The following is a 25,582-nucleotide window of genomic DNA, read 5'->3' as shown; positions in this document are numbered from 1 at the left end:
AAGTAGCAAAATACCCGAACGGGTATTGAATAAGGAGAGATTGGATACCCGAACCCGAACGGATAATACCCGAACCCGAATGAATATCCGAAGATAACCGAACATAAGTATAATTAACCTTATATTTCTAGTTTACATCTCTCATTTTATATAAAATATTTATATTGATACTACACATACTTTAAGTTCATATGATATACATATAATTACGGAAAAAATGATTTGCTATTCACTTAAAATGCATGTAAAGTTTTTTATTTCAAAAATTAACAAAAAGTTACATCCAAAATTTTAAAAAATAACTAAATTAATGTCTTTTTAGTTTTAAAATATTATGTCCAAATCTATTAACCATTCAATCTATTAAAAATAAAAAATTAGTTAACTGAAAGTTATATTTTTAAATACAAAAAACTTGAAAAATGAAAATTTTAATTTTTTTTTTCAAAATCTAAATATCCGAACCCGATCCGAAATAACCGAATCCGAACTAAAAATACCCGAACCCGACCCGAAGTACAGAAATATCCGAACGGGTTCTACACCTCTATACCGAAATACCCGAAAATCCGAAATACCCGACCCGAACCCGAACGAGTACCCGAACGCCCACCCCTACTGATAGGAAGAGTTTATTATAGAGAGAAGAGAAGGTTGAGGTGCGATTTCAAATGAACGAAAACGTTCGTATATATAGAAAGAAATTTACTGTGCAAATAGTGCAGCAGACCCTACATCTTTATATTTTCAACGATTGCGGTGGCTGCCGCTTTTTTTTCTTTGACTTTCGTAACAAAAACAATAATGTAATTTGATTCGTTGTCTCTGAGAGTCTGTGACTATTACCATAAACCCGAAAATGTAAAGAACGTAATCTGATTAGAACCATACCAAACCGGGTTTTTCGGTTGGTTAGCATGGTTACAAATAAACGAATATTTCACTTTGAGGCCTTACATGGGTAAACAAAATTGAAGCGACATATTGAAAAATGGTTTGGTTGGAACCGGTTTTTCAATTACACCTAGTGCTTGAGTTTCCAAGAGTGAGCTCGAGATCATCAGAACCACTCTCTTCATGTATCCTCTCTCCTTCCCATGCTTTCACTAACCCGTTTGCGTTACTCCCAAACGCAAACTCTGGAGGAGGAGCCACAGCTTCAGACATTGGAACATCTCCTGTCTGAGTAATAGCCGGCGAGCAAGTCCCGCTTTGACCTAGCGTCCACATTCTCGACCCACCACCTCCACCAGCAGACGCCAGTTGATCTTCTCTAAACCCAAAAGGGTTTCGTGAGACGAGACTAAACGTTGGTGAAGCAGGAACGCTTTGCGCGAGTTGAATCCCAGCGAACCACTCAGAGTCAGGGACGGTCTGCTGCCTAGTGGGACTAGGCGGTGTTGAGGATACAAAGAAAGAGTTGTTGATTTGGTTCATTCTACGAGCTGTTGGGGAGCTTAGGTGGGGTTACAGGAGCGCTTATAGAACCTCCAGGAAGGTACATGAAACTAGGGAGATGCTAAGCTGATAACATCTTCACACTCTTTGGTTTCTTCGCTATCTTGCCGTGGAATAGTCGTTGAACTGCTAGGAGATGCTAAGCTGATAACATCTTCACACTCTTCATCAGAAAAATCAAATATCACCTTCCTTTTTCTGTTCCTGATACTGACATCCGGGGCCTCATCATCGCTGCCTCCCTTGCTCTTGACATCGTGCAAAGGCTTTTGAGCTTCTGCACCAATTACAGAACATTTCAGGAGGAACAAGACTAACTAAACAGATACCCACGGCAGGAGTCCATAAGGATAACTTTCCATAAATAGCCTTTAAAAAAAAACACAGCTTTTTTAGAGTTCGACCACGGAAAAATGTATTGCGGATGTCCATCTATCTATCAACAAAACCGTAGATATCAAAAGGAAACAAATGATATTAAGATTAAATATTTATAATTAAAAAATATTGTATATAATTTTGAAAATCTTGATTAGTAATAAAATTGTTTTTATAATTATCAAAATATAAACTAAACAGAATTTTAAAAATTTGTAGGTATCAAAAGAAAACAAATGATATTACGATTAAAAATATTTATAATTTTAAAAAATATTTTTTAAAATTTTGAAAATCTTGTTTATTAAAAAAAATTGTATGATTGTAAAAGCATACTTAAATAATATTTTAAATCTGTAAAAATATTTTATATTTCTATTATTATATTATTTATTGACATATTTGAATAGATTTCTTTTAAAGATATATATGAGTTATTACCATATTTTAAAAAACATTACCAAAAATATAAATCAACATTAAATGTAGTTAACCATGTCACATTTAGTCATAAGCCATATCTTTTTTTCTAGTATGCAATATCATTTTTTAGTGAAAGTGATTGTAAAGATGACATGTGTAAAATTACTTCACAAATAATTTATAGGGAATTTTGTTAAAGAAAATTTCATCATTGCAGAAATTAAAAATCCACCACAATCTGTCTCGCCTCTATAGCCAATCTTTAGTAGCCCTTACTTATTCTCCTCTCCTTTTTTATTCGATGTTTACGTTCATGGATGCAGCCAGAGTGAAACCTGCTCTTTCCACCAACCCACCGAGCGAAGTTGATCTGCTAAGCAGTTTGCCAGATTGCTTAATATTCCAGGTATTTTTAAATCTCCCGACCAAAGCTGTGGTTAAGACTAGTGTGTTGTCCACCAGATGGACAAATCTCTGGAAAGACATACCTGGTCTGGATTTGGACCCCGAGGATTTCAATATACACGAAACATTCGTGAGTTTTGTCGATAACTTTCTTGAACGCAACCGCGGTTCGTCCATACATCGGTTTAAGTTAATGTACGATTCTTCTTACTTTGAAGAGCCTGGTCTTGTCAATCGCTGGGTCGACACGACTGCTAGGCTTAAAGTTGAACATCTCGATGTTTCAGATTATTGGGACAGTTTACACTTGTAGTAGCTTGGTGTCCCCTAAGGCTCGTGAGAATGAGCTTACCTAATCCAGAGCTTGTTTCTTTACCTTCTCTCAAAGCTCTGGTTTTAATCCTCGTTGTGTTTACCAACAAATGGGCATTAGAGAATTTATTGTTGGTGCCCATTGGAGATGATGAAAGGTTGGTCTTCTTCTACAATTCACACTAGAGTGTTTGCTTTTGCAAGGACTTAGTCCATGTAATTGTTAATGTTGTTCATGTACCTATAGTTCCAGTACTTATGAACCTAAATGTGTTTACTCTTCATGCCTTTCATCTCACAAGTCAACTTGGCAGTTATGTATTTCAAGCTTCGTTTGTAAAAGCACAATCAAAGATCACAGGGTTTCTTAAAGATAATACATTAGTCTCACTTACAACAGCACTGAGTAAACCAATGAAAATCAAAGACAAACCAGTCAAGAACATGTCATGAAACAGAATCTCATCTGCAGTAACCTTCGGTGACTCATGAAACGATCCATCAGGGATCATCTACCCTCTAAGATGCAACCATGTTCTCTTGGCTGGACAAAAGAGAATGAAAGGAATAACAAAAGCCAGAATCTTGTGTATCATTCTGTTTTATCATAAGAGTGAGTTGTCTGAAACGCACTTGCAGACACAAAGAGAGTAGAAACACAAGGTACGCTGATGTAATGGTCTAAAGATATAGTAACTAAGCTAGTTTGCATATATCCTCATACTCAATAGACTTGATGACTCTCCCTTCATAAACACCTTTCTCAATCTGCACTTTAGCACAGAACTTCTCCGTATCCACGCCCAACAACTTCGCAACTGAACCGCGATACGCCCCATTCACAATCTTCACCAACCCTCCAATCTGAGGAATCACAGTCTCAAGCTCCTCCTGATCAACTCGCAACACATGCTTAGAATCAATCATCTCAATCTCCCCGACATAGTCATCAATCACTTTCCTCACCACACCCTTCTGCTTATAATACCCTTTATCCGCCAGAGCTTTACTCATCACCTTCACAACAATCCCTTGGAACAGCCAGTAAGGCTTGCGATTCATCCTCTCCTTCTTCCTCTCTTCCTCCTTCATCAACTCATCCAAAGCCGACCTTCTCTCCTTCTCCAAGTCTCCACCTTTTCTCCTCTTCTTCTTCTTCTCCTCTCTCTCATTCTCTTCCTCCTCAAACACAGGCTTCGAGCTCTCACCCGTAGTAACAACCTGTTTAGCCCCTCCACCGAGTGAAAACCCAACCTTGACAACACCACTCTTCAACCCAAAGTCTTCACCTTTCTTCATCTCCCCACCCTCACCCTCATCATCATCTTTACCACTACCTTCACCTTCCTTGGCTCTCTCAATCTGTCTCCGAATCTCCCTCTCCTGCTTCTCCTCCTCAGCCAAATCACTCTTAACCCTCTTATTCTTCAACCCCTCTTTAAAAATAGTCTCCGAATCTCTATCAATATAGGTAATGAACCACCCTTTAGGCGTCTCCTCGACCTTACACTTCCCCGTCTTCCCCAAATACTTTATAAACTGGGTCAGCGTCGCCCACTCCGTCGAGTTCATGTGCACGTGGTGCCTGTCGTTGATGTACTCGTTGTACACCACGGTGGCGGCGATGCGAGAGAAACGGTGGCTCCGCCGCATGAGGTCGAGGAAGGTCTTCTCGAACTCCTCGGAGTAGCCCTGGAGGACGCGCCTCTGGTTCTGGCCGAAGACCTGCATCTGGCGCTGGTGAGACTCGCTCATGCAGTGGCACTTGAACCCGTTCTCGTCGCGGCACTGCTTCTGGCACATCTGGCAGTACCACCGGAGCTTCTGGAGGCCTTTCGCCTTCATGCGGTTCGCGATCGCCTTCGGGGTGAGGAAATCGTTCTTGCCCATCGTCGAATCGAATCGAATGAATTAGGGTTCTTTGGGGATTGGAATCTAGGGATTTCGAAAAATTCAGAAGGAGAGATTCAGACGAGGTTTCGCGAAGAATCGATTTTTCTTTCTTGTCGATGAATTGAAGAGATGGATGGATGATTAGCGAAACTCACTAATGGGCCTATATAATATGTAGTAGAGCCTACACATTAGCCCACATGTGGTTCGGTTTCATCTATATTTTGATGTGTACGTGTATATAAAGTAAAAAGAAATTTATCCGAAAATATCTATTACACTCAAAATATATAAAAATTAAAATATATTCATATTTATAATATTAATTTGCATATTGAGATTATTACAGTTATTATTATAACTAATATTTTTGGAATTGTGTTTATATTTAGGAATTAGGATACTACATTGGTTTAAGACTATAAGTATTTAAAATTTTAAACCACCTAAATTTACCCAAAATAATCAAAATTATTCGCTTTGAATCATTTTTATCGAAAGTAACTACATTACATGTTGGTTCGGTATTTTGTATATATTCAAAATATCTGAAAATAAAAATATATTCAGGTTATAATATTAATTTGGGTATTGAAATTATTATAGTTTATTATTATAACTAATATATTTAGATATATATTTATATTTAGGATACTTGCGGATACTTTCGGATACTCAAAAAAAAATATACTTGCGGATACTCAGCTTGTTCTTATTTTGATCGGGTTTGGAAGGATATAGCAGTTTAGAACTCGTTCAAATATTTGCACCAGGTAATTAGGATCAATTTTCCTTGATCAATCTCAAAAATAATATACAAGGGTCCATAATATTTTCCGGATGGCCCATACGAATCTGGAGCCGATTTTGTGTGGCTGCATAGGTTCAACCATCAACCTTAGCTTCGGTATCGTCGTCCCACTTGAATGATCCACTTGACTTGGTAGCAGCCAATATTTCCTCAATGGTGATCGCTGAATTCGACTCGACCTCATGGGCATACTTCTCTGCATCCCCACAGTAATCCTAGTCCATTTCAAAACAAAAAGATTTTGTTACATCATGTACCTGCGATGTAGATTCATACCAAGAAACAATTTCATGGCCTTGCCAATACTTACTTGATCTGCATGCATGTTCCTCACAAACTTCTTGAACATGTCGTAGTTTCTACTAAAAATTGTTTCGGACAATCGCAGGTACATGAAACTGTGCACTTTGAGTTTTGGCTTTCCCTTCGGGTTAGAACCGTTTGGTCTTGCATTAAGAAGAACCTGGTTGTAACCTTCCGCATCAATAATTTCCGATGTGTTTGCACCAATCACTTCTATGCCTTCTTTCCACGCTTTGCTCAATACCTTACAGCGAGACACCAAACAAAACAAAAACAATGATTTTACTGAGAAAACCATTTGAGAATAGTTAACTTGTATGTTTGTAAAAAAACTCCTTTTTGGTGACTTTACCGCTTTAACAAGTTCTTCAGGAGCAGATAAGGCGTCCTCCTTTGCATTCTTGTTATGTTTCATCTCAAGACAACTAAAGTTGAGAAAGCAGTTGCGTTTGTTTAGCATCCTAGCGATCGGACGGTAGCCATCTCTGTCGTAAAGGTTGTAATAACCGGCAGTTAGTTCTGCCCCGTGGCTGGGATGGTTGTACAGCCAGTGAACTCCTGAAACCTATGGTATATATAAACCGAGAATGTGATAGCAAGAAAAATAAACAATTTATGACATGTCAGTATATGTTATGAATATTATGGTGATGTCCATATGGAAGTCCTAGATATATACTTGTTCCCCACTCCAGGTTAGACTTTTTCCCTAAGCTATTGTAATCCTATATAAAGGACCCATTATACGATGAATAATACACATCAATTCATCTCTTCTCTTCTTTAATTTATAACACGTTATCAGCACGAAACTCTATCGATCTTGAGCTAAGAGGTATAGAATATTTTTTTTTTGTTATGATCTTAATATTTTTTCAATCCTTCTTCAATCCATGTTTATTATCAATTCATTGTTGTAAGAGTGGATCTACTACTATCGATACTTAATTGAAGTATTATTTATCGATACTAGAATCATGTTTATTATCAACTCATGATTCATCTAGCTTATTGAGTTTAAAAATTTTTAGTCGATAATATTGATTTGGCCTTGTTCCAAAGAAATAAAATTATTAGATCACTTTGATGGGATCGTATCGACTTTATAAACTAAATTCAATCTCGTTCGTTACGATAGTTATATTCGTATAACTTTTTTTTATTACTTGACACCATGAATATTGATAGCTCGTTTGCATATAGTTTGTTGACTTCTGCATATTGTTAATTATTTAATCATACATATGCATATTGTTATTGTTTATTAATAGATCGAAACAAATAGCATAATCACGATTCATAAATCACTATTTTCATGCATAATTTATTAGATTTTGTTAATCGATTGTTACTTATACATCTCACAGTATGATTTGGCCTTTTAGTGTTGATTAGTGTTAATCAGATTCACTACGTTTGTGGCTCATAGTCATTGTCAAAGTTCGAATCTATGCCATAGTTATAGTATTCTTATTTACTTCGTTTGCGCCTGCAGTGCATGTAATATTACGATTACATAAGTCAAGGTTTACAATTGCATATAGTTATTAATATTATCTTACATGTAACGACTTGATGCATGTAACTATAACCAAGAGTTATTAAAATAATTTTGTGAATATATTAAGAGTTGTTAGCGTTCATTCGCATGGCTGAGTGTTTTTGAGTGAATTATTATAACTCAATTAATATGGTGAAATTACGGTTTAATTTTTCTGCTTGGTTAAGCATATTGATTTTGTTAACTAAACCTAGTTGATTTATTCTGACCGTATGTGAATAGATAATCATATACTGTTAATAGTTTAAATAGCTTCATTGAGCCTATTGTCTTACCGGTAATTTTCCTATTTGGTTAAATATTGATTATCAAGTCATGCTTCAATACAGTATATATCTGTGATTAAATATTTGGCCAGCAGCTAATTATTTGGTTTAAAAAAAAAGTGATTCAAGTTGGTTTACATGACTATTAGTTTATGTGCATACATGTTTTATATTGAAGTCTACTGACAAATTGCTATATTTATATGAGCAAATTTTAAGTGTTTCAGAGATTCTAACTAGCCGAAAAACATAAAAAGCCTTAAAGATCATCTTTATGTCAGATCTTCAATTTTCATTTTACCTCTATTATCGAGATAAGTATTGTTTACCTATCATGTTTAATATTGATTTATAGTCAAGTAAAGTTTGATTAGATAAATTAATTTATACATGTCATCTGATTTTGTTTGAATATTCATTGAAAGATAGTCAATATTAAGATGGTTAATGACATGATAGTAAATGGCTAGTCAATAAATATACAATAATATTATCTACTTTTAATGTAGTAAAATACTTGTGATAATACATATCTCTATATAATATATATTTTATTATTATATTTCACTACCATTATATATATGAGAGTTTTAAGCTTAAGGCTTGATCTTAAAAGATCCATTTAAGATCCATGAGTTTTGGAAAAATCTAAAAAAATGTATAATCACCAGAAGTGATTAACTAAAGCTCATTGTGTATCTTGCATCTAAAGATTACAAGAACTGAAGTCTGTAAATAAATCCCAACTATGTTGGTTTTTAAGTTTAAAAATAAAATTTCTCAGAAATTTTTAATGATGCATAGATATGGAAAAATATATATTTCCACAAAAAATAATGTTGTCCAGCAGACACATGATTGAAAAAATAGATTAAAGAAGTTTATACTTATATCTTGTGTCCTTGAGACTCAGAAACCAATGAGCTATTGATGTAAGATGATAAATCACGTCTAGTAGATTATGATTATTCTCTTGAAGAGAATATGACATTTTAGATTGAGAAGAAAAAAAATCCACATAAATAGTATTGGTAAAGAAAGTGTAGATGTGAAATATGAATATAAATAAGGCTAAAAGCCAAAGAGTTTCTTTATAGAACTCATATTCTCACTTGAAGTTCAGAAAATAAAAATGGTAATACAGAAGAGATATGATTCATTCATCTAAAGATGAAAGAAAATTATTGTGAGTACAATACAAGCTAATATAAAGCTTATAGAGTGTTCAAGAAGAGGATATATGAATGCTCCAGAAGAGTAGATAGTATTAATGCACATAAGAATGCAATTTAAAGTTTCTAAGAATGCAATTTAAAGTTCTTAAGGTATTGTATTCTTATAAGTCTCAAAAGTTAGAAGGATCTAAGAAATATATAATACATAACCCATGTATGGTAAGTTGTTGATTCAAAATGAGATTCATTCGAGATTGATAAACATGTAGTATTATCATCTCGAGGGGAAGAGTTAATGAATCTCACATTTTATGATAAGTGAAACATCCAGAAGATTATGTTTGCACTAAAATTAAGATTTATGAATCATTCTCAAGGTAAATTTGTGGGATTTTGAGACACTTATGTTGAGACACTAAACAAAAGAAATGCTATATACTTTTCAAATCAGAAATATTTCTCAAGACAGTATAAGTATTTGAGAGAAAGTATTTACAGCCTCTTATAGAATGTACTACACAAAGATTAGTGTAATGGAGATAAAAATATATAGTAAACCAGAAGTTTACAAATAATTTAGCATGAACCAGTTAGACCGACCATTTTGGTTCAGTAATGATGCGAAAAGATACATAAAGATTTAGGTGAATATTCATTGAAGAACCAGAAGATTCTTGTGAATGATTCCACATATGTTGCTTCTCAGAAGATAAAATGGTTATACGGTTTTCACCAGCCAAAGGAAGTTATTGGCATGAATAAAAGAGATGTTGGTGGACTGATCACCCACTATTCATCTTTATAATCTTGGTGAATTCACGTCTTAAGTCTTTGATGATTATAGAAAAATCATTGGGATAAGTGTTAAACATTTTAAGCAACACTGATTCGCATCAAGCCAACAAGCAATCATTGATTCTCCCCATCATTGGTATTGGGTCAAAAACCAACCATTTTCCATCTAAGAATTTTGGATGTGCAATATAAACTCCAGTTGCTCCACCATAGAGCTTAGTTAAGATGTGTTAATAAGGTTAGAGATATATGTTGGATATGAATCTCTGTTGATACTTAAGTATCTAAAGTCATCCCCGAAGGATATAAGTAAGGCTCTATATGAATGCTAAAAGTGAATTAGTATTTCCAACATAAGAGGGAGAAAATAAAAAGCTTGAAAATAAAATAAGTTGATATGAGTTATCATTGATCCTCGGACTAAAAAAAATGTCAAATAGTAAGTCCAAAAGATAATTCAATTATAGTGCTTAGTAAAGCAATTGCCAGACACATTTGTTGACCCAAATAAATATAGTGATCAAGTCACATATACCAGCTGTAAATGCTCCAATAAGAATATATGTTCTAGAAGAACAATATCAAATTGCTAGTCACGCCTGCAGCATGGTAGACATGTTGGTTCCTAGGATAAGAATCCTCGTATATGAAAAAGAGCATATATTGATAATGGTCAAAACGAGGCAATAGAGTTTTTGAATGATCTCCAGAAGAGACATTGAACATGACTGAAAGAAATCAGGTACCTGAGACAATGAATAGATCTCAATCAGTTATGTCATGTATAGAATAAAATGGAACCAATAAGCAAATCGACGTCGATGATATTTATGCCTATAAAGTAGCATTTGATATGATGAATGAGAAAGGGGATCATGAAATAAAGTCTATTGAAAAGTGTATACAAAGAGATGATTGGCTAAATCAGAAAGAAGCAATAGACAAAGATAAAAACTCTTGTAAAAGAGAGAGGTATTTGGACCAGTAATCCATACACTAGAAGTTGTAAAACAAGTGAGATAGAAATGAGTCGTTGCACCAAATAAAGATCAATATAGAATTGATTGTGAAGAGACAGAGTCTCATCTGGTAGATGCAACTACTTTCATGTTCCTTATTAGTCTGGCAATAAAGAAAAAACTTGAATTATACAACCCACTGGAAACTGATAATCCCTAAGAGATAGAATCCCTAAAAGATATAATCCCTGAAGGATTGTTGATATCAAAACCCTGTTCCCAGGAACTCTAGCTATTCGATCGAAATATGTTTTATGGGATATATGAAATATTTGAAGTTAATCAATACATCTTTATATTTATCAAGAGATTATAGATCAATAGAATCATTGATTTGAATATAATCAAAAACTCCTGAAGAGTTATAGAAAAAATTGTATTTTGGAAGAAAGCTCTTGACAATACCATATTGTCTTTATGTATTCCAAACTGGAGATCTAAAATGAGATTTTATCGTAAAGATCCTTGAAGGATTTTATTTAAGATGCTCATATATGTTTGGTCTTGAAGTACCATATTTAAAGTATTATTGAGCAAATTATTAATCTTTTTCATAATTAAAAGATGTAATTTCATATGACAAGAACGAAAATTATTAGTAACTTTCATAGTTACGTATGAGTTACTCGTATGTACAAGACGAATGTCTAGATGATTGTATATAAGAAATTTGGGTTGAAATCCAAATAGACCAAGAAAATATTGTCTATATCAAATAAGAATTGTGGACCAGAAGTCTGTAGACCTTGAATACTTTAATGGAAAGAGTATTATGATATTCTCAATTTCATAAAGAGATTTATCTGATTAGAATGCATATCCTGAAGATATTGCTTTTCGGGGAAGAAATGTGAAATATGTGTGGTAGTACTCTTTTCCCTCATCATGGTTTTTATCCCACTGAGTTTTTCCATGACAAGGTTTTAACGAGGTAACAAAGAACACACAAATGATAGACACCCGAAAGAATTATTATAATTTCAAAGTTGAAAGTCTATCACAGATCTAAAGTCTTTGAAGTCAAGAGAATCGAAGAAAATGATCAAATCATATAAATAATCATACACTGCAGAAGAATGGCGATGTTCGTCCTACAAGTTCATTCAAGTGACAATCTCTCTGACATATTCACGAAGGCGCTAACCACTGTTCTTTTCAAGAAGTTAGTTCATCTTATCAGACTGAGTCATCTCAAAGATCTTGACGTACGTACACATGAGCGGAAGTCATTACGCGTTGCACTCTTTTTCTCTTAACCATGGTTTTTCCCACTGGGTTTTCCTGGAAATGTTTTTAACGAGGCAGCATCTACGGCGTTTTGAAAAGTAATTTAGTATAATAGACATCAAGGGGAAGTGTTATGAATATTATGGTGATGTCCATATGGAAAGCCCTAGATATATACTTGTTCCCCACTCCAAGTTAGACTTTTTCCCAAGCTATTGTAATCCTATATAAAGGACCCATTATACGATAAATAACACACACAAATTCCTCTCTTCTCTTTTTTACTTTATAACAGTACAAAATTTTGTATTCGAGCCGCATCTAAGATTTTTGGGGGTGAAAACAAGAAATTTAAAATTAAAAATTATATAATTAAAGGGTTATGTCTATGTATATAACATTCAATTTTTTTGAGATTGTGCCCAGATCCGGCATGAGTGTTTATGTGTAGTACCTTGGCAACCAAGTCAATTTTGAGGCCGGTGAAGATCTTGTTGGCTTCTCTTAGGATTTGATCACCATGCAAGATAAGTTTGTTGGAGTACCATTCCAAGAAGAACTTCCCCTTCTCCGTGTCGTATGTCCCATTTTCCTTGAAAAATGTAGTTTCATGTGGCTTGCTGTTGTAATCTCCAAACTTTTCTTTTGAAAGATCCAACATCGAGTGTCCTGCCTTCTTTTCCGCATTCTCGTAATCTTTCTTCAAGTATTTGTCGTAGCACTGTATTAATATCAACTCACTGTTTAGGATTGGATATTTAGATTTGATGTAGAGCCAGATGAAAAAAATTAGTATATATATATATATATATATATATTCTGGAACCTGAAATTCTCCAATGCCGGGAAATGTCCACCTTTGATCTGATGGAAACGAAGGGTAACAAAGTTCTCCATTGGGTCCTAGGCCTACTTCGATTGTGCCTACCACGCCGTCTTCTAGAAACTCTGCCATGTTTTCTTTGAAGCTACTCATGTAGTCACTGTATATCTGATAGTGCCATATGATTAGTGGAAACTAGGGTTGTTGCAATGGGTGAAAGTGCATGCAGACGCATTAATTGAATGAATGAAAGTCTCCTATTCGAAACACTAAAAAAGGTAATATATAAAAAGTTAGGGTCAACTTACTCAAGTACTCATTTGAAAATGTTCTTACTTCATTAATTAAACTCTCTTTTTTTTTGCTTGTTTTTTTCAGTTGCATTTATGAAATGTTCTAAAACGAATAAAACTGCATAATTTATTACTTGTCTTTTCAGTTACATTAATGAAATATGCTTAAATGAATTTAAACTTCCTATTTTATTGTTTGTCTTTTTCAGTTACTTTAATGAAATATCTTTAAATAAATTTGGACATAATGTCATTTAATCAACCAAAAAAACTCATGAGTTATCCTTACGTGCATAATTTTAATAATGGAGATTTTTAAAAACGTGCATCATTAAAATGTTACCTAAAACATGCAGCACTAATATATAACATGCATCAATAAAACTAGAATTTGACTCACACAATTGTACGGATATTATTTTCAGTTGATTAAAATTAAAAATAATTATTTATTCAAAAAATATTTTCAAACAATATTTTTGTAAATGTATTTTTTTTAAAATAATCAATTTAAATTGTTATTATCATTGAATATAATTATTTTTGACATAATTTGAGTTTTCGTTTACATCAAAACTTATCATATTTTAGGATAATTTTAATTTAAAATGTAATTTTCATATTTTTCAAACAAATTCTAAAAATATTTTTTAAATATTTTGTTATAATTGTTAAAAAAATATTGAGTTGCATTTCAAATAAAAAGGTAAATATATTAAAAATATTCTAATTAAAATATATAAAATTTAATATAGTTTTAAGGAAATGGTCAAAATAAAAAAAATTACACATAAAATAATCATGATTTTTGTTAACTGGGCGGATCATTATTTATATGATATCGCATACGAAAGAAAAATTTCTGTTTTTAAAATTATCTAATTAACTCTATACTCATTTTTTTATATTTTTTATATGATATCACACATTCGTAAAAAATAGATAGTTTAATATGCAAAAAAAAAATATTTACTTAATGAATATAATATGAACGAATATTACAAATACATCATTTAATAAAATAAATAATTAAAAACTGAAAATTCATATCCGCGCGCCAGGGTCTAGTTTGTTTTAAGTGGGAAGTCATAATTGAGCAAAATGACGTTATGTATTAATAGTTAATGTTACTATTCAAGCATATGATTTAGTTACCTGTATGGCAGTACGTTTTGTACCACTTCCATCATCAAAGAGAGGTTCATTATCGACCCCAAGGCTGAGGCACTCGTCATTTCGAAAGCCTTTGCGGTCGGTGTAATAGATATCGGGATTGTCTTTGCCAACTTGGACTACCCAGCTCGGCAGAGAGGTGGTTTTTCTGTTTTGGCTGCTCTTGTGGAAAGACATAAGGGCATGGATTTTGAGTTCCAAACGCTTGATCATCTTGAACAGCTCTTTGTAACCATTCCAATTATATACCTTGGGGGCTTCGGATTCGACGATCCCCCACCACACATCGACCATCACACCATCTAGGCAAGCCTCCTCCTTGAGACGCTTCAAGTTCCTTTCTGTAGTTTCTAATTCTGCATGTTTGTTATCTTTAGCCACTATTCCAAACTGCATTCATATCAATATATCCTAGTTAGCTGCATTATATATAGAATAGATTGCTCCAACAATATATAGAGTAAAATACCAAAAATGTTTTGTTCTTTTTTTTGGTAAAAAAAATGTTTTTGTTTTTGTTTTACTTACAAGAGGAAGCACGATGTAGACAGGAACGTAGTTGAGAAAAAGCTTTTCCTTGCGATTAATGTCTTCCATTATTCTTCTAAAATGAGGAGAAGAACAAAGCTCAGACATTTGTTCTTTGTATATATTTTTCTTCTTCTATTTGTTCTTCGTAAGTTTCATATCAATGTCTCACGAGGAATGATCTAGGAGAATAGGAAGAAGACGGAAAGAAGCCGGAATAATATTTTGGAAAGATAATCGCTTGATTAATCATTAATCAAATATTTTTTCCAAAATAAATAAAAAATAAAGAAAGATTGGAGAGCATATGGCCAGATGTAGTCTTTAATTATTTGGACGCTCGAATTCAACTCAAAGATTATCGTATCTTGATTGAGACATTAACTAATCGCCTTCACAATTAAGAAGTACAGCTAGTGAGATATATTTTGAGTCAAACATTTTAAAAATTAAGAAAAAAATTCACGATAAACGCGGGTATATTTTTACGAGGAACCACGTCTATCTGTCAGGTCGGAAATTAAAAGTAGTTGACTTTTTGAGCTAAACAGATGTATGCAGCATGCTACACAGATTAAGTACAAATCCAAGACAAAACAACTTAAAACTAAGCCTTTCTTTTAGAAACGTTCAATACACTCATTTTGCTTTACATTTCATTAAATTCTAGTGAACCAATGGCACACGAATGTCCCTTCTCTGATCATCTCTCTAAGCCTCTCAATGATTTCCGCGGAGATTCTCCACAACTCTTTCGCTGCTTCGTATGCAATGAAGAATCCAAGGAATATTCAGAATCCTACTATTGTCCTACTTGCAAGAAAGAATCTCACATTGGTTGTTTCAAGTTTCAACCTCAGATTAAACAACACCCTTATCATCCCTCCCACCCTCTCACCCTCGTCATCACTCCTAATTCCAATTCTTTGATACCTAATTCATGGCCAGATGAAGAAGTTATCTCTCCCCCTGATGAGAATCTTGGAGGGTGCAAATGTTGTCGGAGACAACTTCAAGACAAGTACTATCATTGTTCTATTTGCAAGTTCAGTATAACTGCCACTTGTGCGATAAATCCACCACCTCTTACTATCGTCCCGACGAAGAGCCATGAGCATATGGCCTTCACTCTCTTTCCTAGACGTATCTCATTTCCTTGTGATGCTTGTGGTGTTTTACTCGACAAAGGTAGTGATCATGTCTATACTTGTCTTTCAAGCAACTACATAGCCCATAGAAAATGTATCGAGGAGCTACCATGTGTCATTAAGATCACCCGACACAGTCACCGTCTCCAGCACACACCCTCTCTTTTCTCTCCAAATGTTGACACTTCTGGTTTCGCTTGCGGAGTTTGCCACAAACCTGTCGATGTCAACTACGGGCAGTACTCGTGCATTAAGGGTTGCCACTATGCTGTCCATTCAAAATGTGCAACGAGGAAAGATGTGTGGGATGGGAAAGAACTCAAAGGAGTGCGCGAAGAACAAGAAAATGATGGAGTTGTCGAGCTATTCCAGAGGATTGATGATGAGACAATTCTACATTGTAATCATGAGCACTATCTGAAGTATTCTGGAGGAAACAATGATGTATGCGATGGTAACAAGTACTGCCAAGCTTGTCTCCTTCTAATAGTAGACTCTGATAGTTTGTATAGTTGTATGAAATGCAACTTTATTCTCCACGAAGCATGTGCACTACTTCCTCGCAAGATAGCTCATCCACTGCACAAACACCCACTCACACTCCTTCCATTCCCTACTAATCTCTATTTGATCCAGTTCAAGGTTTTTGTGGAAGGCATGTTCAAGTGCAGTGGGTGTCACCAAAGAGGATGTGGATTCATGTACCAATGCACTGAAAAAGGTTGTAGGTTTCAGCTAGACGTCAGGTGCGCTTCTCTTCCAGAATCATTTATTCATGGCAGCCATGGCCACCCTCTCTTCTTAAGTGTAACCAAAGGTAAATGCATGAGGTGTGACACCAATCAATGTTCACCGTTTTACCTAGAGTGTGTTGAATGCACGTTGTTTTTGGGTCTTAAGTGTGGTATGTTGCCAAGTGTTGCATACTACAAATTTGATAAGCATCCACTCACCCTTTGCTACGGAGAAAAAGGTACAAGTAGTGGTCAATACTGGTGTGAGCTATGTGAATCAAAACTACATTCAAGTGAATGGTTCTATACATGTGACATTTGTGGAGTCACTCTTCATGTTACTTGTTTGCTGGGGAAAGAGGTGTACATGAAGCCTAACCATACTATCAATATAAATGATGAAAAGGTCAACATTGTTCGCAACAATGGTAACCCACGGCCATTTTGCGGTAAATGCAACGGTCGTTGTGTGGATACATTGGTATTCTTCAAAGAGGATTTGCGTAAGTATTGTTGTACTTTGCCATGTATGCAAAAATTAATGGATCGAGAGAAACAAGAAAAGAAGAACAAAGGAGAGGAAAAGACCATGGATCAAAATCGACCATGAACTTTTGTGTATTAGCTCGTGTGGACTTATTTGTCTTTCTTTAAGTAAAGCCATAAAATATCAACAGAAAACTCGACCAGTTATTTACTTATATTAGTTCTTAATTTTCTGTTATTTAGTTATTAATTAAATTTTATCACATATCTTAAAATATTTAGGTTTTTATATGTTTCTTTATTTGAATTAAGTTTACTTTTAAAATTTAACTATTTATTTTTCAATTATTTGATGATATTAGAATAATCTTAGTTACCGAAAAGATCCATCAGATTTTATATAAAACATTTTCAGAACCAAAACATATTATATTGTTCTATTTTATTGATGGGTTAGTATATTGTCCAATGATTTATTGAGTTATCATTCACACATATAAATTTTGGAGGATGTAATCATTTATTAAACCTTTAATTAAAAAATCGGGGGAGAATTGCCAAGTGTGACTCAAAACTTGGAGTCAAACCCAAAACAATACCCCAACTTGGGTCAAAGGTAAAAGTAACCTAAAAGGCTATTGAAATTACAACTATCCCCTTGTGACCAAACAAAAAAACGGAATTCTTTTTACGTTTCTACCCCTCGCAAGTCGTCTGTTTAGACGACTTGAAAATAAGTCGTCCAGACGACTTAACTTAAAGTCGTCTGGACAGTTAGTCTTAAACATAATTTAAAAATTTTGTAAAAAATATTTTGATAAGTGAAAAATGGGAATTATGTAATTAACATATGTCTTAGGAGGTATAAATTAAGATATAACAAATTTCAATTGTTTTCAGCATAGATGAGTGAAAGTAGTGAGTCATGATATTCTTTAGTTTATGTTTCATCAACATATGTTGTAGTATTGTATGTGTTCTTAGGGTTAGATTTTGGAAAGCATTAAAACCGTTTTTGAAAATTTTTAAAATTACTTATGCGTGTTCATTTCTGTGTATAGTAAACACTATTTAAGTATAATTAGATTTTATAACGTGGTTAGTTAGTTAATCTAGTCATTTTAGTTTAGGGGTTCATTTTAGGGTCTAGGACGACTTAATATTTTGTCGTCTGAAAACAGACGACTAAATATTAAGTCGTCTGTTGTACATTATCAGCCAGAATAAGTCGTCTAAACCGGACCAAACCTTAAAGTTTACCAATGTAATTTTAAAGCTAACCGGATTATTTACCCAATATATAAGGTGATTTTTATTTTTTTGTTTCATTTTTCGCGAAATTCAGAAACCCTAACAGTTCTCCCTCTCAAAGGCGATTTCGAATTCCCACGATTTCCGAACAAACCATCGTTCTCAACATCGGCTATCTATCTCACTTCATTCTCACCGTTGTCGCCGCAGCTTCTTCTAACCCTAGCCGCGCCGATTCCTCTAAACCCTAGCGCCGCCGATTCCTCTAAACCCTAGCGCCGCCGATTCCTCTAAACCCTAGCGCCGCCGATTCCTCTAAACCCTAGCGCCGCCGATTCCTCTAAACCCTAGCGCCGCCGATTCCTCTAAACCCTAGCGCCGCCGATTCCTCTAAACCCTAGCGCCGCCGATTCCTCTAAACCCTAGCGCCGCCGATTCCTCTAAACCCTAGCGCCGCCGATTCCTCTAAACCCTAGCGCCGCCGATTCCTCTAAACCCTAGCGCCGCCGCTTCCACTATATCCGAACAAACCGTCGCCCTCGCCACCGTGGTCACCAACGTTCTAAACACTAGCGCCGCCGCTTCTTCTAAACCCTAGCGCCGCCGCTTCTTCTCTGTAAACCTTAGCGCCGTTTCTCTGTAAACCCTAACGCCGCTAAGTCATCAATCTCGAGGAAAAGATGAACATAAAACGTTGTCTCTATCAATTTACTCATTCTCACCGTTTCACGTTTATTTTTTCAGATCTATAACCGCAATGACGAGTACTCCAACTCCTTCTGCGACTGGAAGACTTGTAAGTAATTTAAGTCGTCTACTAAGTCGTCTGGACTTATATTGTTGTCTTTGATTATTTTGCAGACAAAAAGGATGGATATTCCAGAACTCCCCCGTAGGTTATACACATCAGGGGAAGAACCAGAAGCCCACAATAGCATTTCGTATCATACGGATAACAGCAAGTTGCATACTGCTCTTAGGAAAGCTCTTACTGATGACGAATTTGAAGAGCTCAAGGAGTCGAGTTTGGGAGTTTTCATCAAGTTCAAGGAGCAGGGATTTGGTTGGGCTTCAAGGCTGGTTCACTACATGCTCAGTTTCAAGCTGGACATTAAGAAGAAGTATGAGATGTGGTCTCTCGTTGGTCCAGAACCTTTGAGGTTTTCACTGTTAGAGTTTGAAAACCTCACTGGTCTAAACTGCGAGTACATCGAGGACCTTGAGACACCAAAATGTGACGTTACCCCAGAGATGGTTTCTTTCTGGGGGATGCTGGGAGTTCATCTGGAAGCTGGGCCAACTACTGATCAGATAATAGCAGCACTGAAGAGATGCGGGGATTGGTCCAGGGAAGATCGCAAGCGGCTCGCGTACCTCTCCATCTTCACTGGATTCATTGAAGGGAGAAAGTTTTCAACCGCTACACGATCTACTCTGGCAAGGCTAGTGATGGATTTAGAACGGTTTGAGAATTATCCATGGGGGAGAGTCGCGTTTAAGGTGCTGATGGACTCTTTGTGGAACAAAGAAATTGCTGGCTGTTACACCGTGGATGGGTTTATACAAGTTCTTCAGGTCTAGACGTACACAGCTATGCCGGAATTGGGTGCTAGTATTGGTGGTCCCAGAGCAGACAGTCCGTCTCCACCGATACTGGCTTACGAGGGCAGCAGAGGCCGCAGATCAATGAAAGCTGCTATCTTGAGTCAGGTATTTACTTCAATCCAAAAGACTGCGCAGACGACTTATTATAAGTCGTCTGGAAAGTCTTCCATCTGGACGACTTATTAGACGACTTATAATAAGGCGTCTGGAAAGTCTTCCCAGCTGGACGACTTATCGGACGACTTAATTAAGTCGTCTGGAAAGTCTTCCATCTGGACGACTTATTAGACGACTTATAATAAGGCGTCTGGAAAGTCTTCCCAGCTGGACGACTTATCGGACGACTTAATTAAGTCGTCTGGAAAGTCTTCCATCTGGACGACTTATTAGACGACTTATAATAAGGCGTCTGGAAAGTCTTCCCAGCTGGACGACTTATCGGACGACTTAATTAAGTCGTCTGGAAAGTCTTCCATCTGGACGACTTATTAGACGACTTATAATAAGGCGTCTGGAAAGTCTTCCCAGCTGGACGACTTATCGGACGACTTAATTAAGTCGTCTGGAAAGTCTTCCATCTGGACGACTTATTAGACGACTTATAATAAGGCGTCTGGAAAGTCTTCCCAGCTGGACGACTTATCGGACGACTTAATTAAGTCGTCTGGAAAGTCTTCCATCTGGACGACTTATTAGACGACTTATAATAAGGCGTCTGGAAAGTCTTCCCAGCTGGACGACTTATCGGACGACTTAATTAAGTCGTCTGGAAAGTCTTCCATCTGGACGACTTATTAGACGACTTATAATAAGGCGTCTGGAAAGTCTTCCCAGCTGGACGACTTATCGGACGACTTAATTAAGTCGTCTGGAAAGTCTTCCATCTGGACGACTTATTAGACGACTTATAATAAGGCGTCTGGAAAGTCTTCCCAGCTGGACGACTTATCGGACGACTTAATTAAGTCGTCTGGAAAGTCTTCCATCTGGACGACTTATTAGACGACTTATAATAAGGCGTCTGGAAAGTCTTCCCAGCTGGACGACTTATCGGACGACTTAATTAAGTCGTCTGGAAAGTCTTCCATCTGGACGACTTATTAGACGACTTATAATAAGGCGTCTGGAAAGTCTTCCCAGCTGGACGACTTATCGGACGACTTAATTAAGTCGTCTGGAAAGTCTTCCATCTGGACGACTTATTAGACGACTTATAATAAGGCGTCTGGAAAGTCTTCCCAGCTGGACGACTTATCGGACGACTTAATTAAGTCGTCTGGAAAGTCTTCCATCTGGACGACTTATTAGACGACTTATAATAAGGCGTCTGGAAAGTCTTCCCAGCTGGACGACTTATCGGACGACTTAATTAAGTCGTCTGGAAAGTCTTCCATCTGGACGACTTATTAGACGACTTATAATAAGGCGTCTGGAAAGTCTTCCCAGCTGGACGACTTATCGGACGACTTAATTAAGTCGTCTGGAAAGTCTTCCATCTGGACGACTTATTAGACGACTTATAATAAGGCGTCTGGAAAGTCTTCCCAGCTGGACGACTTATCGGACGACTTAATTAAGTCGTCTGGAAAGTCTTCCATCTGGACGACTTATTAGACGACTTATAATAAGGCGTCTGGAAAGTCTTCCCAGCTGGACGACTTATCGGACGACTTAATTAAGTCGTCTGGAAAGTCTTCCATCTGGACGACTTATTAGACGACTTATAATAAGGCGTCTGGAAAGTCTTCCCAGCTGGACGACTTATCGGACGACTTAATTAAGTCGTCTGGAAAGTCTTCCATCTGGACGACTTATTAGACGACTTATAATAAGGCGTCTGGAAAGTCTTCCCAGCTGGACGACTTATCGGACGACTTAATTAAGTCGTCTGGAAAGTCTTCCATCTGGACGACTTATTAGACGACTTATAATAAGGCGTCTGGAAAGTCTTCCCAGCTGGACGACTTATCGGACGACTTAATTAAGTCGTCTGGAAAGTCTTCCATCTGGACGACTTATTAGACGACTTATAATAAGGCGTCTGGAAAGTCTTCCCAGCTGGACGACTTATCGGACGACTTAATTAAGTCGTCTGGAAAGTCTTCCATCTGGACGACTTATTAGACGACTTATAATAAGGCGTCTGGAAAGTCTTCCCAGCTGGACGACTTATCGGACGACTTAATTAAGTCGTCTGGAAAGTCTTCCATCTGGACGACTTATTAGACGACTTATAATAAGGCGTCTGGAAAGTCTTCCCAGCTGGACGACTTATCGGACGACTTAATTAAGTCGTCTGGAAAGTCTTCCATCTGGACGACTTATTAGACGACTTATAATAAGGCGTCTGGAAAGTCTTCCCAGCTGGACGACTTATCGGACGACTTAATTAAGTCGTCTGGAAAGTCTTCCATCTGGACGACTTATTAGACGACTTATAATAAGGCGTCTGGAAAGTCTTCCCAGCTGGACGACTTATCGGACGACTTAATTAAGTCGTCTGGAAAGTCTTCCATCTGGACGACTTATTAGACGACTTATAATAAGGCGTCTGGAAAGTCTTCCCAGCTGGACGACTTATCGGACGACTTAATTAAGTCGTCTGGAAAGTCTTCCATCTGGACGACTTATTAGACGACTTATAATAAGGCGTCTGGAAAGTCTTCCCAGCTGGACGACTTATCGGACGACTTAATTAAGTCGTCTGGAAAGTCTTCCATCTGGACGACTTATTAGACGACTTATAATAAGGCGTCTGGAAAGTCTTCCCAGCTGGACGACTTATCGGACGACTTAATTAAGTCGTCTGGAAAGTCTTCCATCTGGACGACTTATTAGACGACTTATAATAAGGCGTCTGGAAAGTCTTCCCAGCTGGACGACTTATCGGACGACTTAATTAAGTCGTCTGGAAAGTCTTCCATCTGGACGACTTATTAGACGACTTATAATAAGGCGTCTGGAAAGTCTTCCCAGCTGGACGACTTATCGGACGACTTAATTAAGTCGTCTGGAAAGTCTTCCATCTGGACGACTTATTAGACGACTTATAATAAGGCGTCTGGAAAGTCTTCCCAGCTGGACGACTTATCGGACGACTTAATTAAGTCGTCTGGAAAGTCTTCCATCTGGACGACTTATTAGACGACTTATAATAAGGCGTCTGGAAAGTCTTCCCAGCTGGACGACTTATCGGACGACTTAATTAAGTCGTCTGGAAAGTCTTCCATCTGGACGACTTATTAGACGACTTATAATAAGGCGTCTGGAAAGTCTTCCCAGCTGGACGACTTATCGGACGACTTAATTAAGTCGTCTGGAAAGTCTTCCATCTGGACGACTTATTAGACGACTTATAATAAGGCGTCTGGAAAGTCTTCCCAGCTGGACGACTTATCGGACGACTTAATTAAGTCGTCTGGAAAGTCTTCCATCTGGACGACTTATTAGACGACTTATAATAAGGCGTCTGGAAAGTCTTCCCAGCTGGACGACTTATCGGACGACTTAATTAAGTCGTCTGGAAAGTCTTCCATCTGGACGACTTATTAGACGACTTATAATAAGGCGTCTGGAAAGTCTTCCCAGCTGGACGACTTATCGGACGACTTAATTAAGTCGTCTGGAAAGTCTTCCATCTGGACGACTTATTAGACGACTTATAATAAGGCGTCTGGAAAGTCTTCCCAGCTGGACGACTTATCGGACGACTTAATTAAGTCGTCTGGAAAGTCTTCCATCTGGACGACTTATTAGACGACTTATAATAAGGCGTCTGGAAAGTCTTCCCAGCTGGACGACTTATCGGACGACTTAATTAAGTCGTCTGGAAAGTCTTCCATCTGGACGACTTATTAGACGACTTATAATAAGGCGTCTGGAAAGTCTTCCCAGCTGGACGACTTATCGGACGACTTAATTAAGTCGTCTGGAAAGTCTTCCATCTGGACGACTTATTAGACGACTTATAATAAGGCGTCTGGAAAGTCTTCCCAGCTGGACGACTTATCGGACGACTTAATTAAGTCGTCTGGAAAGTCTTCCATCTGGACGACTTATTAGACGACTTATAATAAGGCGTCTGGAAAGTCTTCCCAGCTGGACGACTTATCGGACGACTTAATTAAGTCGTCTGGAAAGTCTTCCATCTGGACGACTTATTAGACGACTTATAATAAGGCGTCTGGAAAGTCTTCCCAGCTGGACGACTTATCGGACGACTTAATTAAGTCGTCTGGAAAGTCTTCCATCTGGACGACTTATTAGACGACTTATAATAAGGCGTCTGGAAAGTCTTCCCAGCTGGACGACTTATCGGACGACTTAATTAAGTCGTCTGGAAAGTCTTCCATCTGGACGACTTATTAGACGACTTATAATAAGGCGTCTGGAAAGTCTTCCCAGCTGGACGACTTATCGGACGACTTAATTAAGTCGTCTGGAAAGTCTTCCATCTGGACGACTTATTAGACGACTTATAATAAGGCGTCTGGAAAGTCTTCCCAGCTGGACGACTTATCGGACGACTTAATTAAGTCGTCTGGAAAGATTAATATGGTCAAAAATAGAAATTCTTGTTCCATGCACATATCCGGCGGTAAATTGTACGGCGTAAGAATGACTGGCCACAAAGAATATTGTCTACCAGACATTCCAAATGGACTAAATTCATCGGTGCATAACCCAAGATAGACATTCCAAATATTTGTAGCAAAATCTGCGTGTACCTTGTTGAAATGTTTCCACGCTCTCGTGTCTGATGGATGTGCAACCTCACCATCTCTCTGGACATGTTCTCCATGCCACCTCATCGACGCAGCAGTCCTCTCAGATTGATATAATCTTTTCAATTTGTCTGTAATTGGTAGGTACCACATCCTTTGGTACGGTACCCTATTCCTCCCACGGCCTTGCGGTTTGAATCGTGGTTTTTTGCAGAATCGACACTATTCTAACTTGTCATCTTCTTTCCAGTAGATCATGCAGTTGTCGATGCAAACATCAATCATCTCCGAAGGCAACCCAATACTATAGACCAATTTCTGAATTTCATAATAAGATTCAGCAGACATGTTGTCTTCTGGCAAATACTCTTTAAACAACTCCGCCCATGCATCCATGCAATTCTCAGGTAAATTATCATCCGTTTTAATATTCATTATCCTAGCTGCTAGAGACAATTTAGAGAGATCTTCTCTACAACCAGTGTAGATTGGTTGATTTGCAGCATCTAGCATTTCATAAAACCTTTTTGCATCCAAATTAGGTTCTTCTACATTTCCAGTTCCATCAGCTATTGTTGTAGTTGTTTCTAAAAATGCATCACTAATCATATCTTGAACCCTATCATGATCTACCATCTGCTCCTGATCTTGATGATAATTATATTCATTATGCAAATGATTCGGTTCTTCACTATGATGACCATCCTCAAAATTATTATTACTACTACTAGCTTCATTTCCCCCATAACCCTCTCCATGTTGATACCAAATGTAGTACTATGGTGTAAATC

General features: G+C 36.9%; 3 protein-coding genes and 1 pseudogene across 3 annotated transcripts; 1 reads left to right on the top strand and 3 right to left on the bottom strand.

Annotated features, from left to right (window-relative positions):
- Positions 1-1,014: 1,014 nt before the first annotated feature.
- LOC106331243 lies at positions 1,015-3,488 on the bottom strand (annotated as a pseudogene).
- On the bottom strand, positions 3,296-4,990 carry LOC106328274 (DNA/RNA-binding protein KIN17-like). The gene has a single exon (XM_013766685.1). It carries the CDS (start codon positions 4,864-4,866, stop codon positions 3,673-3,675), a length of 1,194 nt encoding a protein of 397 aa, XP_013622139.1. The 5' UTR covers positions 4,867-4,990; the 3' UTR covers positions 3,296-3,672.
- A 707-nt stretch (positions 4,991-5,697) lies between these two features.
- LOC106333948 (beta-amylase 5-like) lies at positions 5,698-14,912 on the bottom strand. Its single transcript, XM_013772327.1, has 7 exons — positions 14,844-14,912; positions 14,298-14,705; positions 12,853-13,017; positions 12,481-12,747; positions 6,336-6,548; positions 5,991-6,227; positions 5,698-5,895 (listed from the first exon to the last, which is right to left on the bottom strand). Exons 1-7 carry the CDS (start codon positions 14,910-14,912, stop codon positions 5,755-5,757), a joined length of 1,500 nt encoding a protein of 499 aa, XP_013627781.1. The 3' UTR covers positions 5,698-5,754.
- Positions 14,913-15,520: 608 nt separating this feature from the next.
- Positions 15,521-17,335, top strand: LOC106331242. The gene has a single exon (XM_013769554.1). The coding sequence runs from the start codon at positions 15,521-15,523 to the stop codon at positions 17,333-17,335; it is 1,815 nt and encodes a 604-aa protein (XP_013625008.1).
- The last annotated feature ends 8,247 nt before the right edge of the window (positions 17,336-25,582 follow it).

The sequence above is a fragment of the Brassica oleracea genome, chromosome C3 (genome assembly GCF_000695525.1).
Source record: "Brassica oleracea var. oleracea cultivar TO1000 chromosome C3, BOL, whole genome shotgun sequence".
In the NCBI taxonomy this organism is placed as follows: domain Eukaryota; kingdom Viridiplantae; phylum Streptophyta; class Magnoliopsida; order Brassicales; family Brassicaceae; genus Brassica; species Brassica oleracea.
This window is presented reverse-complemented; position numbering and strand designations above follow the sequence as displayed.